Source organism: Oryza sativa, chromosome 4 (assembly GCF_034140825.1).
Source record: "Oryza sativa Japonica Group chromosome 4, ASM3414082v1".
NCBI classification, from domain to species: domain Eukaryota; kingdom Viridiplantae; phylum Streptophyta; class Magnoliopsida; order Poales; family Poaceae; genus Oryza; species Oryza sativa.
Window position 1 is genome coordinate 22,806,357 of NC_089038.1, and position 14,510 is coordinate 22,820,866.

The 14,510-nt window shown below is 46.2% G+C and overlaps 2 protein-coding genes and 1 pseudogene across 3 annotated transcripts; 2 read left to right on the top strand and 1 right to left on the bottom strand.

Moving 5' to 3' along the window:
- Positions 1–235: 235 nt before the first annotated feature.
- On the bottom strand, positions 236–2,640 carry LOC4335973 (glutamate decarboxylase). The gene is made up of 5 exons (XM_015778972.3): positions 2,126–2,640; positions 1,632–2,047; positions 1,282–1,535; positions 1,145–1,197; positions 236–964 (listed from the first exon to the last, which is right to left on the bottom strand). Exons 1-5 carry the CDS (start codon positions 2,411–2,413, stop codon positions 521–523), a joined length of 1,455 nt encoding a protein of 484 aa, XP_015634458.1. The 5' UTR covers positions 2,414–2,640; the 3' UTR covers positions 236–520.
- Positions 2,641–2,872: 232 nt separating this feature from the next.
- Positions 2,873–6,432, top strand: LOC4335974 (D-galacturonate reductase). The gene is made up of 4 exons (XM_015778667.3): positions 2,873–3,261; positions 3,881–4,124; positions 4,316–4,495; positions 5,286–6,432. The coding sequence occupies exons 1-4, from the start codon at positions 2,912–2,914 to the stop codon at positions 5,511–5,513; spliced, it is 1,002 nt and encodes a 333-aa protein (XP_015634153.1). The 5' UTR covers positions 2,873–2,911; the 3' UTR covers positions 5,514–6,432.
- Positions 6,433–7,624: 1,192 nt separating this feature from the next.
- LOC4335976 (non-functional NADPH-dependent codeinone reductase 2-like) lies at positions 7,625–13,347 on the top strand (annotated as a pseudogene). Its single transcript, XR_001544906.3, has 8 exons — positions 7,625–8,075; positions 8,226–8,469; positions 8,582–8,761; positions 9,534–9,764; positions 10,553–10,737; positions 10,842–11,085; positions 11,180–11,359; positions 12,840–13,347. The product of XR_001544906.3 is annotated as a non-functional NADPH-dependent codeinone reductase 2-like (transcript).
- Positions 13,348–14,510: the final 1,163 nt, after the last annotated feature.

Below are 14,510 nucleotides of genomic sequence, written 5' to 3' on the forward strand. Positions count from 1 at the left end.
GGGCCCTCTTTATTTTTTAATTTATTTGATGACTGGGATGCCACGTAGTTGTCACGTCAGCGAAACCGTTCTCTAAAACTAGGGAGTTAAATTGCACTGGTTTTAGGAGTTGAGAGTCGAGATATCCGGTTTTATAGTTTAGGTTTATGGATTAAATTTCGATAATTTTTAAGGGTCACAAAATGAACTTATTCTGTCAACCAACTATAGCCCATGACAAACCAATTCCATGCCATGGCCGGTACAGATCGGTGCATCTCACTTCTGTTCTGCCTGACACGTCTCTGCGTGTACATGCCTATACGCATTTCATATTGGTAACTTGTCTGCAAGAATGCCACAAATCGGTGTGACATACACAAATCTATCGAAGCGAATTTGAAACTGAACTCAAAATTCAGCGGGTGAAAAGGAAAAAAAAAAAGAAAAGAAGCAGCAGCAAACGAAGAACTCAATGCAAGACGGGTCAAGAATTATTCGTTCCTGCACTTTATGTACGCGCGAGTGCAGGAGTCGATGATCAGCAGACGAGGCTGCTCTTCTTCCTGGCGACGAAACTCCGCCAGTAGGTGGTCACCTCCTTCTCTATCTCCCGCACGGTCTTCTTGGCCGGCTCGGCGGCGGCCTTCTTGACGGCGTGGGCGTCCATATCGGCCACCGTCTTGGTGAGGTCGGTGATGAGGCGCTCGGCGAGGCCGCGGCTGAAGTCCTCGCGGATGACGACGCGCATCACGGCGACGTGCTCAGCGTCGGCGGGCATGGTGTACGCCGGCACGATCCAGCCGAAGCGGCGGAGGCTCTCGGCCACCTCGAACACCGTGTACCGCGACGAGTCCTTGAGGGAGAAGGCCACCAGCGGCACGCCGGAGTCCTTGGACACCACGTCGAAGTGGCCCGTCTTCTCGATCCCCTCCCGGAGCACCGTCGCGTTGTCCCGGCAGTTCTGCATGATGTCCTTGTACCCCTGCATCACGAACAGCAACATTCGGTTTCGCATGATCAAATAGGTACAGCCGACAGGATCCCAACAAACGATGCAACCATTCGGAATGCATGAACTTGAATCCAAACATCCAGGGTTTCTCGCTGATGCAATCAACACACATGATTCCGTGTAGTTGCAAAAAAAGAGTAGTTATATTACCTCGAATCCGAGACGAATGAGCTGGTAATACTGCGCAATTATCTGGTTCGATCCTATTATCAGAACAGGGTAGAAAAATCAGATTACTGGATGTGCAATTATCCAAAGGTAATCACGTATGCAAAACGGGCATGCACCTTTGGAGAAGTTGAGCGTGAAGGTTGGCTGGTCGGCGCCGAGGTAGTTGATGTGGAAGATGAGCTCATCGGGGAGGTCCTCCTTGTTGCGCCAGATGACCCACCCGACGCCGGCGTAGACGAGCCCGTACTTGTGGCCGCTGACGTTGATGCTCTTCACCAGCGGCAGCCGGAAGTCCCACTCCAGCTCCGGGTAGATGAACGGCGCGATGAACCCGCCGCTCGCCGCGTCCACATGGATCGGCGTGTTCCACCTGTCATGCATTCTCAGATCGATCAATGATCTTGACTTCTTGAGTTAATTTTGGCATTTTCGTGCAGTGAATGCAGAGATCGGCGAGGTGTCTTACCCTGTCTCGGCGTTCTTGGCGGTGAGGAGGTCGTTGAGCATCTTGACGTCCTCGAACTCGCCGTTGAGGGTGGAGCCGAGGATGGCGGCGACGCAGATGGTGTTCTCGTCGACCATCTCCACGGCCTTCTCCGGGTTCATCACGTAGTACCCTTGGGTCAGCTTCACCTCCTTGAGCTCCACCTCGAAGTAGCGCGCGAACTTCTCCCAGCACACCTGCACGTTGGCCCCCGTCACGATGTTGGGCTTGTCGTGGGGCTTCCCCTCGGCCTTCATCCTGTTCTGCCACTTCCTCTTGAACGCCAGCCCCGCCAGCATGATGGCCTCCGACGACCCCACCGTGCCCACCCCGACCGCCGTCTCGTCGTCCCCGATCGGCGCGTTGAACAGATGCGCGATCATGTTCACGCACCGGTTCTGTTCATCGGATCCGTGTTAGACATGATGCGTTGTGCAGATGCAGAGGTGTTTGTTGTTGTCGTGGTGGTTGTTTACCTGGAGCTCGGTGGTGACGGGGTACTCATCCATGTCGACGTAGTTCTTGTTGATGGCGGCCATCATGAGCTTGTCGCACTCGGGCTCCATCCACGTGGTGACGAAGGACGCCAGGTTCAGGCGCGGGTTGCCGTCGAGCATCAGCTCGTCGTTGATGATCTGGTACGCCGCGTCCTTGGGGATCGACTTCTCCGGCATCCTGAACCTCGGCAGCGCCGTGCGCACGTACCGCGACGCGAACGTCGAGGAGTGCATCGACTCCCCTGTCTGCGCCGTCGACAGCGCCATATGCTCCTAATTCGCCTGATCTGATCTCTGCCTTAGTTACTCCGGCTGCGACGATCGATCGAGCAGTGGTGTGGGGGTTTGATAGCCGCTAGCTAGGAGAGGGGACGACGACGCGGCAGAGCGCGCGGCGTCCCGTGTATTTTATAGGAGGAGACGGGGCATGCGCGCGACGTGGTGGGGGCGCCACGCTTCTTGGGCGCGAGGAGGAGGGAGAGGAGAGCGAGCGCTGCGTGCGCGCGCGTCCGCGGCCACGCCATCCGCTCCTACATCTCGCCGGGTGACGTGCCACGGCTCTCGGCATCTCGGACTCGGCACGGGCGGGGTGCCACACGACTCTCGCTCTCTCTCGCTCACCAAAGCCACCGGCCCATATAAAAGCCCAAGATGTAAGAGAAAATTTAGCCCAGATGCGGCGGCGGCGGCCCAGTTTATCCGTAGCATCCACCGCACTGGCAAATCAAGCGGCAGTGACGCAGAGTATTAGCAGCAGGGGAGCCCATGGCGTCGCCGGGGAGCAGCGGGCGGTGCTCGAGGACCCCGGGGTTCCCGGCGGGGCCGCTCGGCGGCGGAGGGCGCGCGGTGCCGGCGGTGGGGCTCGGAACGGCGTCGCTCCGGTCCGTGGGGGAGGAGAGCTTCAGGGGCGCCCTGCTCGCCGCGCTGGAGGTCGGGTACCGCCACATCGACACCGCATCGGTGTACGGCTCCGAGCGGGTCGTCGGCGAGGCCGTGGCCGGGGCGGCGCGGCGCGGGGTCATCGCGTGCCGCGAGGAGGTGTTCGTGACCACCAAGGTGTGGTGCACGCAGTGCCACCCGGACCTCGTGCTCCCCTCCCTCAGGGAGAGCTTGCAGTAAGGAAACAAGAGGCTTGGGTTCTTTCTTCAGTTTTCTTTCTCTTGTTGTCCTTTTACCATGTCAATACACCATACTCTAGTAGTCATCGTGGTAAAATATTTGGTTCTTTAAACAGAGACTTGCATCATGCTAACTGGCATGCAGCTTACCACTTTTAGATGTTCATTTTATTACGGCAACTAAGAACATATGTAAGAAATGTGCAGAAGAAATGAATCTAAAAGTTGATTATTACATTGAGAACCAACTCTTCAGTAGTTGAAGTCCACCACTACAACTGTGTAGATACATGTTTCGTTCAATTCTTTTTTAACAATGACATTTTATTCATAGGTGAACATATGTAACATTGGTACTTTTTTGGAATTGAAGTTTGTAACGCTGGTGCAAGACTGACATTATTCACAGTTTTATCTGCCAGACGCACACGCACTGGAGGATATTTCTTATGCTTTGGGAACTAATTTTAAAACATTTGAAAGTTCAATGAAGGAAAACAATGTTGCTTTCATTAATCACCTAATTGGTACCTTAAAAGGTAAAATGTAAAAGCAGATTAAGTTTCTGAATTTGGTCACTTGATGCTAAATATGATTCTTGTCTTGTCATATTCAGGAACCTTCAAATGGAATATGTTGATATGTACTTGGTCCACTGGCCAATGAGCGTGAAGCCCACTAAACCTCACTACCCAATGAAAAGAGAGGATATCATGCCAATGGATTTGAGAGGCGTATGGCAAGCAATGGAGGAATGTCACCAGCTTGGCCTTGCAAAAATGATTGGTGTTAGCAATTTCACTACAAAAAAATTGCAAGAACTACTTGCCTTCGCAAAAATTCCACCAGCAGTGAATCAGGTTAGTGTTGATCAACTGTGCAATCAGTGGTGAAAGCAATCTTCCTTTGTATATTATTATTTGGTATATTGAAATAACCAAGAAGCTCAAACTGATTTAGTGAAATCTCATTTGTAAAAGATTGCACTTGAGAAGTGTTCCATACATATGAATGTTGCAATCAGTGTTTGATGCCTGGGGAAACTGTTCAGGTTGAGTTAAATCCAGTCTGGCAGCAGAAGAAACTGATGGAGTTCTGCAAAGCGAAAGGCATTCATGTGACTGCTTACTTTCCCCTGGGAGGCCGGCATAGTACATCCACAGTCAATCCAGTCCTGGATTCAGATGTTCTGAAAGAGATTGCCGCAGCCAAGGGGAAGTCAGTGGCTCAGGTATTACGTGTGCTCTCTCAAATTCAAATGTAGGAGCTCTGTTGGCTGTACCAGGGTTTGCCCCATCAGTCACCCTTATGTGCCAAACTTTTACATCAACCATGAATTGGTAGAAAGTTTGACAAAAATAAAAAAGAAGCAACAGGCACATGTGAGCGGAACTTGTCAAAATATCACCAAATAGTCCTCATTCCACATTTAGTGGTTTAATGCTTTCTAGTTTCTATTGTTGATCTTTAAAGGCTCTCACATCTCTATCATATCAGCTAGTACTACCGTTCATTAGGTTTTTGAAGTTTTGCACACTCTACTAGTGTACTATGCTCAACTTTTGTATTTGATTCCTTCTTGTGATCAGGGACAGATCCAGGAATAAAAAGTTGTGGGGACTAAACATATCGAGTACACCGGCATAAACACATCATATCAGTATTAAACTATGCTAAAATGCTATTAACACACCCTATTTTATCAACCTTGGCAAAAAAAAAAATTGAAATGGGGGCTCAGGGGGATATCCATGGGTTCGGTGGGTGCAGGAGTCCCCCCTGCACCCACGTTGGATCCGCCCCTGCTTGTGATCAAAGTGGGCATTATAACATGTTTTGGAACTTCATTAGATTTTGGACCAAGACCAATTTCACTATAAAATTTTACATTTCAGTGCTTAATATGTTTTTCTAATGTAGGATTTCCAGAATAGTTAGGAATTCACTACTATCGGCCTGCCATACTCTTGTGTTAGTATCCCACTGTTTTAGCATCGTAATTGACTCCTGTTTTCCTTCAGATCTCACTTAGGTGGATCTACGAGCAAGGAGCAAGCATGGTGACCACGAGTACGAAAAGGGAGAGGCTTAAGGAGAACATCGATATCTTCGATTGGCAATTGAGCGATGAAGATCGGCTCAAGATAAGTCAGATTCCACAGCACAAGACGGTCAGCGTGCTGTCGATCCTCTGCCCCGATGGTGTCTCCAGCGTTGAGTTGTCGGAGGTTGACGTTGTTGAAGTGTAGCGGTCGTTTTCGCGTTCCTGTTCACAGTAAACTGAACATTTAGGGCATGTTTAGTTCCCAAAAAGTTTTTCTCAAAAAAATCACATCGAATCCTTGTAGACATGTATGGAGCATTAAATATAGATAAAAAAAACTAATTGGACAGTTATGATGGAAATCACGAGACGAATCTTTTGAGCCTAATTAGTCCATGATTAGCCATAAGTGCTACAGTAACCCACATGTGCTAATGGTGGATTAATTAGTCTCAAAAGATTCGTTTCACGGTTTCCAGGCGAGTTATGAAATTAGTTTTTTAATTTGTGTTCGAAAACCTCTTCCAACATCCGGTCAAACGTCCGATGTGACACCCAAAAATTTTCACCAACTAAACAGGCCCTAAGGGTGTGTTTAGTTGGGGAAAAGGAAATTTTTTGGTGTCACATCGAACGTTTGACCGGATGTCGGAAGGGGTTTTCGGACACGAATAAAAAAACTAATTTCAGAACTCGCCTGGAAACCGCGAGACGAATCTTTTGAGACTAATTAAGTCGTTATTAGCACATGTGGGTTACTGTAGTACTTATGGCTAATCACGGACTAATTAGGCTTAAAAGATTCGTCTCGCGATTTCTCCCATAACTGTGCAATTAGTTTTTCTTTTTATCTATATTTAATGCTTTATACATGTGTCCAAAGATTCGATGTGATGTTTTTGGAAAAAAATTTTGGGAAACTAAACGGGTCCTAAGTTGTATACCGGTGTTTGCTGTGGTCAGAAAACATGGAGATGGAGGTACGAAGTACAATTCCTGTCCCCTTTGAGTTCTAAGCTTGGAACACACTCTCTCTCTCTCTCTCTGCGCTAGTGTGCGCGCCAAGAAGCCTGTACTACATTCGTTCTAAAAAAGAATAAAGGATATGTCGTGTTGGACATGAACATAGTCTTCAATATGTATGTTTTATCATTAATATCTCAAAACTATATATTTGTAAAAAAATATTAAAAATATAACTATATGAAAGTTTTTTCATGGTAAATCTACTATTATAAGTTTCACATTTCAAATCATGATAATTTTTTATCTATTAATTATTTAAGATTTTTTATGTTTGACTGCTCGTACTCTAGACTGGTTGAGCACGTCATGCAGTACGTCACAGAGTTTTTTTACAAATTTATTTTCCACTCATCGGTGAATCATTCACATACTCCCTCCGTCCTATAAAAAACCAACCTATTAATATATATGACACAGTCTAATACTACGAATCTAGATATATGTGTCCAGATTCATTGTACTAGAATATATCTTTCGTTTTTTACGGGACGAAGCGAGTAATTGGCCCCAGGTGGTCCTTGTGACACAAAGCTTTTTGCTAGTGCGTATGCAAGTCGTCGTCGCATGGAGCCAGGGTCGGCCCTGACTTTTTATGGCCCGGTGCGGAACAAAGAAATGAAGGCCCCCATTCACCATAAAAATACAAGATAATATTTAAAAATTCATTGTCATTAACGGATTTCACACTAATAAGTTTAAAATGAAAAAAGAAATGTCTCTAGATCATTTAAAACAATTTATTCTAACAGTTCTAGATATAAAATCAGTGATGATAGTGTCAATATCAATCTCATCCCGCAGCCTCGAACTATCATTGATACAAAAATCGAAATTAGTTTGAGTACATCTAACTGTTAGGTAGGGAAAATATAGACAAGGGAATATGATTGAGGAAGATTTTGAATTGAACCTGCAGACTATGGCAGTCACGAAGAGATTAGAGATGCAAGCAATCGGGCAATGGGATGGGCATGACAAGCAAGTAGCCATGAACTCACGATCTGCTGTGACTGCGGGCTGCAGCGGCCGGGCGGCGTCGCAGCGACGCGCCGTCTCCGCGTCTCATGAAGTCTAAGTAGTCACGATATGCTCGATCGCCAATCGGTTTTCTGTCTTTCCTCTAAGCCTATCAGGCCTGGTATCATATTTTGGAGTCCCCTAATTTTTGCAGGACCAGTGTGATCGCACCGTCCGCACTGGCCCAGGGCCAGCCCTGCATGGAGCCAGAAAATGAAATGCTGTCACGCGCCCACGCCTGTGGTTGATAATTGCTCCTTTCTCGAGCATCTTCATGCCCATCGTACATTCCACTACTCGAGTCCACAACCAACTTTCGTCCTGACTCTACCAACTCAATCATCGTTCGTCTGCAAAATAATCCGGCCATCCGCTGCATTCTCTTCCATCGGGCAGGCGGCAGGGCCATGGCGGTGGTGGTTCCGGAGGCGGTCCTGAGGCACGGCGACGCGAGGCCCATGCCGGCGGTGGGGATGGGCGTGGCGGAGTACCCAAGCACGCCGGAGAGGACCAGGGACGCCGTGCTGGCGGCGCTCGAGGCGGGCTTCCGCCACTTCGACACCGCCTCCCTGTACCGCACGGAGGCGCCGCTCGGCGAGGCCATCGCGGAGGCCACCCGGCGCGGCCTCCTGGCGTCGCGGGAGGAGGCGTTCGTGACCACCAAGCTGTGGTGCACCCAGTGCCACCCTGACCTCGTGCTCCCGTCCCTCCGGGAAAGCCTACGGTATATATATGCTCTCTGTTTTATGGGTAACTCGTGTTATAAAACCAACACCGAAATTAAAATCGGTAGCTAAACGCAAAAGAACGTCGTAGCTCGAAGATCCAAACACGACGAGCACATGATGTTTATGATCTTGTGAGGTCATGTTAGGAACCTGCAAATGGAGTACGTGGACCTGTACCTGATCCACTTGCCGATCAGCGTCAAGCCCGGGCCAATGGTGTTCCCGGTGAAGAAAGAGGACGTCGTGCCGTTCGACTTCGGTGGCGTGTGGCGGGCAATGGAGGAGTGCCACCGGCTCGGCCTCGCCAAGGCCATCGGCGTCAGCAACTTCACCACCAAGCACATCGACAAGCTGCTTGCAGTAGCAACCATCCTCCCTGCCGTCAACCAGGTTAATTAACTAATTGCTCTTCATTCGCTTGGGCTGGATAATTAGTTGATCTCTTATTAGTATTTGTTACTCATAAACCGCATATATTCCCGGCCTGTGCATGGATCTGCAGGTGGAGATGAATCCGACCTGGCAGCAGAGGACAGTGAGGGAATACTGTGACGCTAAGGGCATTCGTGTGACGGCCTACTCGCCGCTGGGAGGGCAGAATTGGGGAGGCAGCGCCAATTATGTGATGGAATCCTCGGTGCTCACGGAGATCGCCAGGGCCAGAGGCAAGAGCATCGCACAGGTAGGCTTGTATCGTGTGTGTGCGCCGGACGATCATATCATAATTTGAGCGAGGGGGATGACAAGTGGGCCCATGTACTTTTTTCTATTTATTTAGCTGGCTGGATTGCCATGTTGACGCTACGTGTGTGCAATCTCAGGTCAAAACTGCTCTAAAACGATGTGGGGGGGGGGGGAGTGTGGCGTTATCCGGTATTAATAGTCAAAAGTGAAAGATGTCTGGTTTTCGGGTTTGGTGGGATAATTCGTATTCACTCAATAGTTCAAAGGGTAATTCAGACTTTTCCCTATATAATATTATGATAGCAATTTAAAGACAAATCTACATATGCCATTTTTTCAACTAATTATTTAAGGAATTAATGATAGTTATAGTTTAAAATTTTAATCAAAATTTATCCTAAATATTTGTAAATATTTATGACCAAAGAGTGTAGAATATGATTATCTGCTTTATATAGTACTCCCTCCGTTTCAGATTATAAGCCATTTTGATTTTGGTCAAAGTCAAACTACTTCAAGTTTAATCAAATTTATAGAAAAAAAAGTAGTAACATTTTTAAATATTATTATATTTTGTATATAAACTTAGTCAAACTAAGGTTAAAACAACTTATAATCTAAAATGGGGAGTACTACCTAGCTGGTTTATGTAATTCATTGTACCATTTCAAATGTAGGGATACTGTCTATTGCTGAAAAATGAAAGGATCTTACTTCTCTAAAAATAAAAACTCTTAGGAATTGCTTCTTTTTCTTCCATCCTCCTTCAGGTATCATTGAGATGGATCTATGAGCAAGGAGTGACCCCCATTGCCAAGAGCTACAGGAAGGAGAGGCTTAAAGAAAACCTTGAGATTTTCGACTGGGAGCTGACCGATGAGGACCGGCTCAAGATCAGCCAGATCCCACAGAGAAAGAGGGTTACGGCTGCAAGCTTGTTCTCTCCAGATGGGGAGTTCACATCGGTTGATCTCCCGGACATCGAAATTGTGGAGGAATAGGTGTTGAAGATGCCCGCTCCTGCTGCTGCTGAACAACTGTGCCTGGAGAACTTAAATATGGTACACTTTTTCATTTTTTATGTTTACGGAAACATTCAGTAAGGATTTGTGTCGGAACAACAGTTTTCTATGGCATGCGATTTAATTCATTTTCAATGATTGGTTATCAAATGAATAATTATTTCAGTTATGCACAATTGGGCTTAAAATATTCGTCTCACAATTTACACGCAAACTGTATTGTGTAATTGTTTTTTTTACATTTAATATTTCATGAATATCTCCAAACATTCGTTGTGATGGGTTTAAAATTTTTGCTTTGGAACTGACCAAGGCCAAACTTGACTTTTATTCGAATCACGCGTAACTCCTGACATCCGCGGACCGCGGTAACGCCTGACGTCTGCGTTTGGTGCTTCTTTTGTGGAGCAACCAGCAGAGCAGACACACAACCCGTGTCAGCATAGTCGCACACAAACGCGATTTCTTCTCCTCTCAGCAGTATATAATCAAGACCGGCATACAGCCATACAGTACCTCGCACTCGAAGACGTATGCACGTGAAACCGTTTCTTCGCCTGTATAGCGGCCGGCACCGTGCACACGCGCGCGCCTTCCTCGATCGATCGGTCGGCCGCGAGCTAGCCCGGCCGGCCATGGCGGCGGTACCGGAGGTGGCCCTGCGGCACGGCGCCGGGAGGCCCATGCCGGCGGTCGGCGTGGGCACGGCGGATTCGGCGGCGACGTCGCCGGAGACGAAAAGGGGCGCCGCGCTGGCGGCGCTGGAGGTGGGCTTCCGCCACTTCGACACCGCGGCGCTGTACGGCACGGAGGCGCCGCTCGGCGAGGCCATCGCGGAGGCGACCCGCCGCGGCCTCGTCGCCTCCCGGGAGGAGGTGTTCGTGACCACCAAGCTGTGGTGCACCCAGTGCCACCCGGGCCTCGTGCTCCCGTCCCTCCGCGAAAGCCTCCGGTATATAACTAATCGACGAATTAATCGATCTTAGTTACTTACCGCGAACACTTCTTCTTTTTTACCCGCAGATTAATTAACGTGTTCGTGTGAGATCGTGTCAGGAACCTGCAGATGGAGTACGTCGACCTGTACCTGGTCCACTGGCCGATCAGCGTCAAGCCCGGGCCACCGATGTTACCGGTGAAGAGAGAGGACGCCGTGCCGTTCGACTTCGAGGGCGTGTGGCGCGCGATGGAGGAGTGCCACCGCCTCGGCCTCGCCAAGGCCATCGGCGTCAGCAACTTCACCACCAAACACCTCGACAAGCTGCTTGCCGTGGCCACCATCCCCCCTGCCGTCAACCAGGTCGATCGATCGATCGGTTAATTATTGCTTACTTAATCCGATCATTATCGCGGCAATATTTTTCGCTCAACATTTGTGCTGCACGGGGTCGCAGGTGGAGATGAACCCGGTGTGGCAGCAGAGGACGGTGAGGGAGTACTGCGCCGCGAAGGGCATCCGCGTCGCGGCCTACTCGCCGTTGGGTGGGCAGAACTGGATAGGCGAAGGCAACGACGTGATGGAATCCCCGGTGCTCGCGGACATCGCCAGGGCCAGAGGCAAGAGCATCGCACAGGTAAGTTAGTTCTGATGCCGTGTGTTACTATTTACTACTGTACTACGGTTCAACCATACCAGTATACCACAAATATTCTCAAAAAGAAAATTCTCAAAAACAGAAACTATACCACAAATTTCTTTCCACATTGTCAAACGACGACTAATAAGCGATGATCAAAGTGTCCACAAATTTCACCCAACTGCCAAATGACGAAACAATGATCATGACGCACGTAGTGATGCCGGGCGTCCAAATGGATATCGACGTATACGTGGAAAGTTCAATTAACAACCCTGTGGAACATGTAGGATGAACTTCGGGGAAACTTGCATATCACCTAGATGGTTACCAAAATTTTTTTAAAAAATTAATATGATAGGTTAATATATAATATATCACTTCACAAACATACAAGTTTAAATTCGACTTCTACAGGTTGTAACAAAAATAACAAATTTGACTGTGAATATACATATACTAGTTAGAATTTAATTTGTTATTTTTGTTACAACTTATAGAAGTCGAATTTAAACTTGCATATTTATGAAGTGATATATTACATATTAATCTAACTTGTAATAACTTTTTTTTTAAAAAAAAATTCATAACTATTTAGTTGACATGAAAAAAACGGATGGATGTTCATCCGAGATATTAGAATCCATCTTCATGGACTTCGTCCAAATAAATATTGCTGTCGACGTGGGGATTCCTTTGCCGATGGCTAATTGGCAAAGACTAGCTAGCCTAGGCTGATGTGGCGAATACTTTCTCAGTTCATTCCACAAACTAAGTTGCCATCAGTTTTGGGCTTTTGGGCAGAAAACAATAGACAAAATTTCTTATAGAAAACTTGATAATTAAAATATTATAGGACACTCTATTAATTTGATAGGGGACACCCCCAGTTATTATTTTATCATTTATGAGTCAACCGTGGGAAAAAAAAAAGAGATGATTTTGCCCCTGGACCAGTAGTTTGTAACGCAATTAGGTGTGGTTCAAATCAGACCCAAGCCATATCTCATCCCTCAATCCCCTCTCTAAAACCTAGAAATTGGTGACAGCGATAACAACATCGATAACATCGGCTAATACCAGTAGAATCAAATCATCTATTTTATACCTAGCTATTTCCTCCATCCAAAAAGAAATAACTTCAAGCTAAAAGTTTTTTTTACAAAGAAGTAATTCATAAACGATTTCTTTTCTAGGGACAATACATATGTATATAAACTATAGTTAGTTCGTATATGTAGGGGCGGATCCAGATCCCGGGCCAGGTAAAGCCCAACATTTTCATCATGTGTCATGCATTGGCCCAATACAATGGCTGGTTCAGGGCCTGGCCCAAACCTATGTTCATCCCTGCATATACACGACAATACTACTTCAAATACAAGTACATATGGATACCTATGTTGTTGATAACAAAGGAACTACTTCGATAATAAAAAGTCTTTTAGTTAGTCTGATATAAATTTTTACCCTTTAGGTGTCATTGAGATGGATTCATGAGCAAGGAGTGACCCCAATCCCCAAGAGCTACAACAAGGAGAGGCTGAAACAGAATCTTGAGATATTCGACTGGGAGCTGACCAAGGAAGACCGTCTCAAGATCAGCCAGATCCCGCAGAAAAAGATCGTCACGGCTGCACGAATGTTCTCTCCGGATGGTGAGTTCGCGTCGGTTGATCTATCAGACATGGAAATTGTGGAGGAGTAGGTCCAGATGAAGATGCCTGGCTGCCCCTGCTGCAGTTTTTTTTTCACGTTTGTATTTATGAAAAGATTCAATTAGGATTTGTATTTGAATACTAATTTTATATGGCTGCCTTTTTAATTCGCCTTCGGATGATCGGTTATCAAATAAATAATGGATGTATCTTAAACTATACCAATATACCAATAGTTTTTGTTAAAAAAATATGTAAGATGTAATTATAGTATAACTTGTATCTAATATTTAAGCATAAATAGTGTGTAATTGCAATTCAACTAAAGTTTTGCTTGCTCGGTTGTTGGAGCCACTGTGCGAGCAAGTGGAGGTCCCAGGTTCGATACTCTGCATGAGCTTGGTGTAATTTTATTTTTGTCAACCTAATAGTACGAATCTCAAAGTTAATCTAATGGATCAGAAATCGACATATTTCTAAAATAGAATGTGCCGATAGTTGTTTTAGCCTTTCCGATAAATAATTATTGCAGCAGGTAAGTTCTAGCGATGTTTGGTTTGTCAAGGAGTGAGGACAACTTAACAAAACAAGTTCCTATTACGTGTAGAGTAAAATGTAGATACGATCATTCAACTTGTTTTAGTTGTGTTATATAGATCACTTTACTTTAGAAATACACACTTTTTTTTTGACCAAGGGCACGAAGCCCTCATTTCCATTACTAGAAATGATCAAAGCTACAAAGTTCAGGAAAAAAAAAGGACATAAAAACCCTTACAAGGTTGGTTTTGTAACATGACAGCTGACAATGGTAAACCCCAGCTACAGAGAACTGAAAGTGAGGATACGCAAAGGCCTATCGAAAACTAACATTCAGTCCTACAACCCAAAATCAGCGCACACATAGCAGCAACAACTTCAGTATCAGATTTCCTTTTTTCAGAATCCTATTCTTCTGACATCAGCTCACCATCCAAACTTGGAATTGAAGACGTCACTTGCCACTTGTCTTATGAGCTGGGCCCCTAAGAGCAGCCTTCTTTGATCGACCTCCTGTTTCTGCAATACAGCCTAGGTTTCCACCCAGTGGCAGACCAGAAAAACAACATCAATTGGATCCTTGGGGAGTTTTTTTTTTCTCAAAGCAGGCTTTATTTCTGGTTTTCCAGATTGCCCAGAGTACAACGGCTACCCCAGTGATTACTAGAAGTTTCAATTTTTTCCCAAAGGCAGCAAGCCAAGAGCCAAACAGATGATTGCTATCTGTCACAGGTTTCAAATCAAAAGCACAGGAGATAATGTTCCAAATCAACCTAGCCATAGGACAATCGAAAAAAAGATGTTGGATGGTCTCTTGTTGATCACAAAACTGACAATTTGTGTCTCCTTTCCTCCAACCTCTTTTAAAAAGATTATCCTTAGTAAGAGTCCTTCCTTTTAAGATAAGCCAAATGAAAATTTTGATTTTCAAGGGGATTTTGAACTTCCAA

What these genes read in the sequence shown, in the direction of transcription:
- LOC4335973 (XM_015778972.3), bottom strand. Translation starts at nt 2,413, where the DNA reads ATGGCGCTGTCGACGGCGCAGACAGGGGAGTCGATGCACTCCTCGACG. An exon ending in CCGTCACCACCGAGCTCCAG is followed by an intron (nt 2,048 to 2,125) that starts GTAAACAACCAC and finishes TCCGATGAACAG; the next exon opens with AACCGGTGCGTGAACATGAT. An exon ending in CACGCTCAACTTCTCCAAAG is followed by an intron (nt 1,198 to 1,281) that starts GTGCATGCCCGT and finishes TTCTGATAATAG; the next exon opens with GATCGAACCAGATAATTGCG.
- LOC4335974 (XM_015778667.3), top strand. Translation starts at nt 2,912, where the DNA reads ATGGCGTCGCCGGGGAGCAGCGGGCGGTGCTCGAGGACCCCGGGGTTC. An exon ending in TTCCACCAGCAGTGAATCAG is followed by an intron (nt 4,125 to 4,315) that starts GTTAGTGTTGAT and finishes GAAACTGTTCAG; the next exon opens with GTTGAGTTAAATCCAGTCTG. An exon ending in AGGGGAAGTCAGTGGCTCAG is followed by an intron (nt 4,496 to 5,285) that starts GTATTACGTGTG and finishes GTTTTCCTTCAG; the next exon opens with ATCTCACTTAGGTGGATCTA.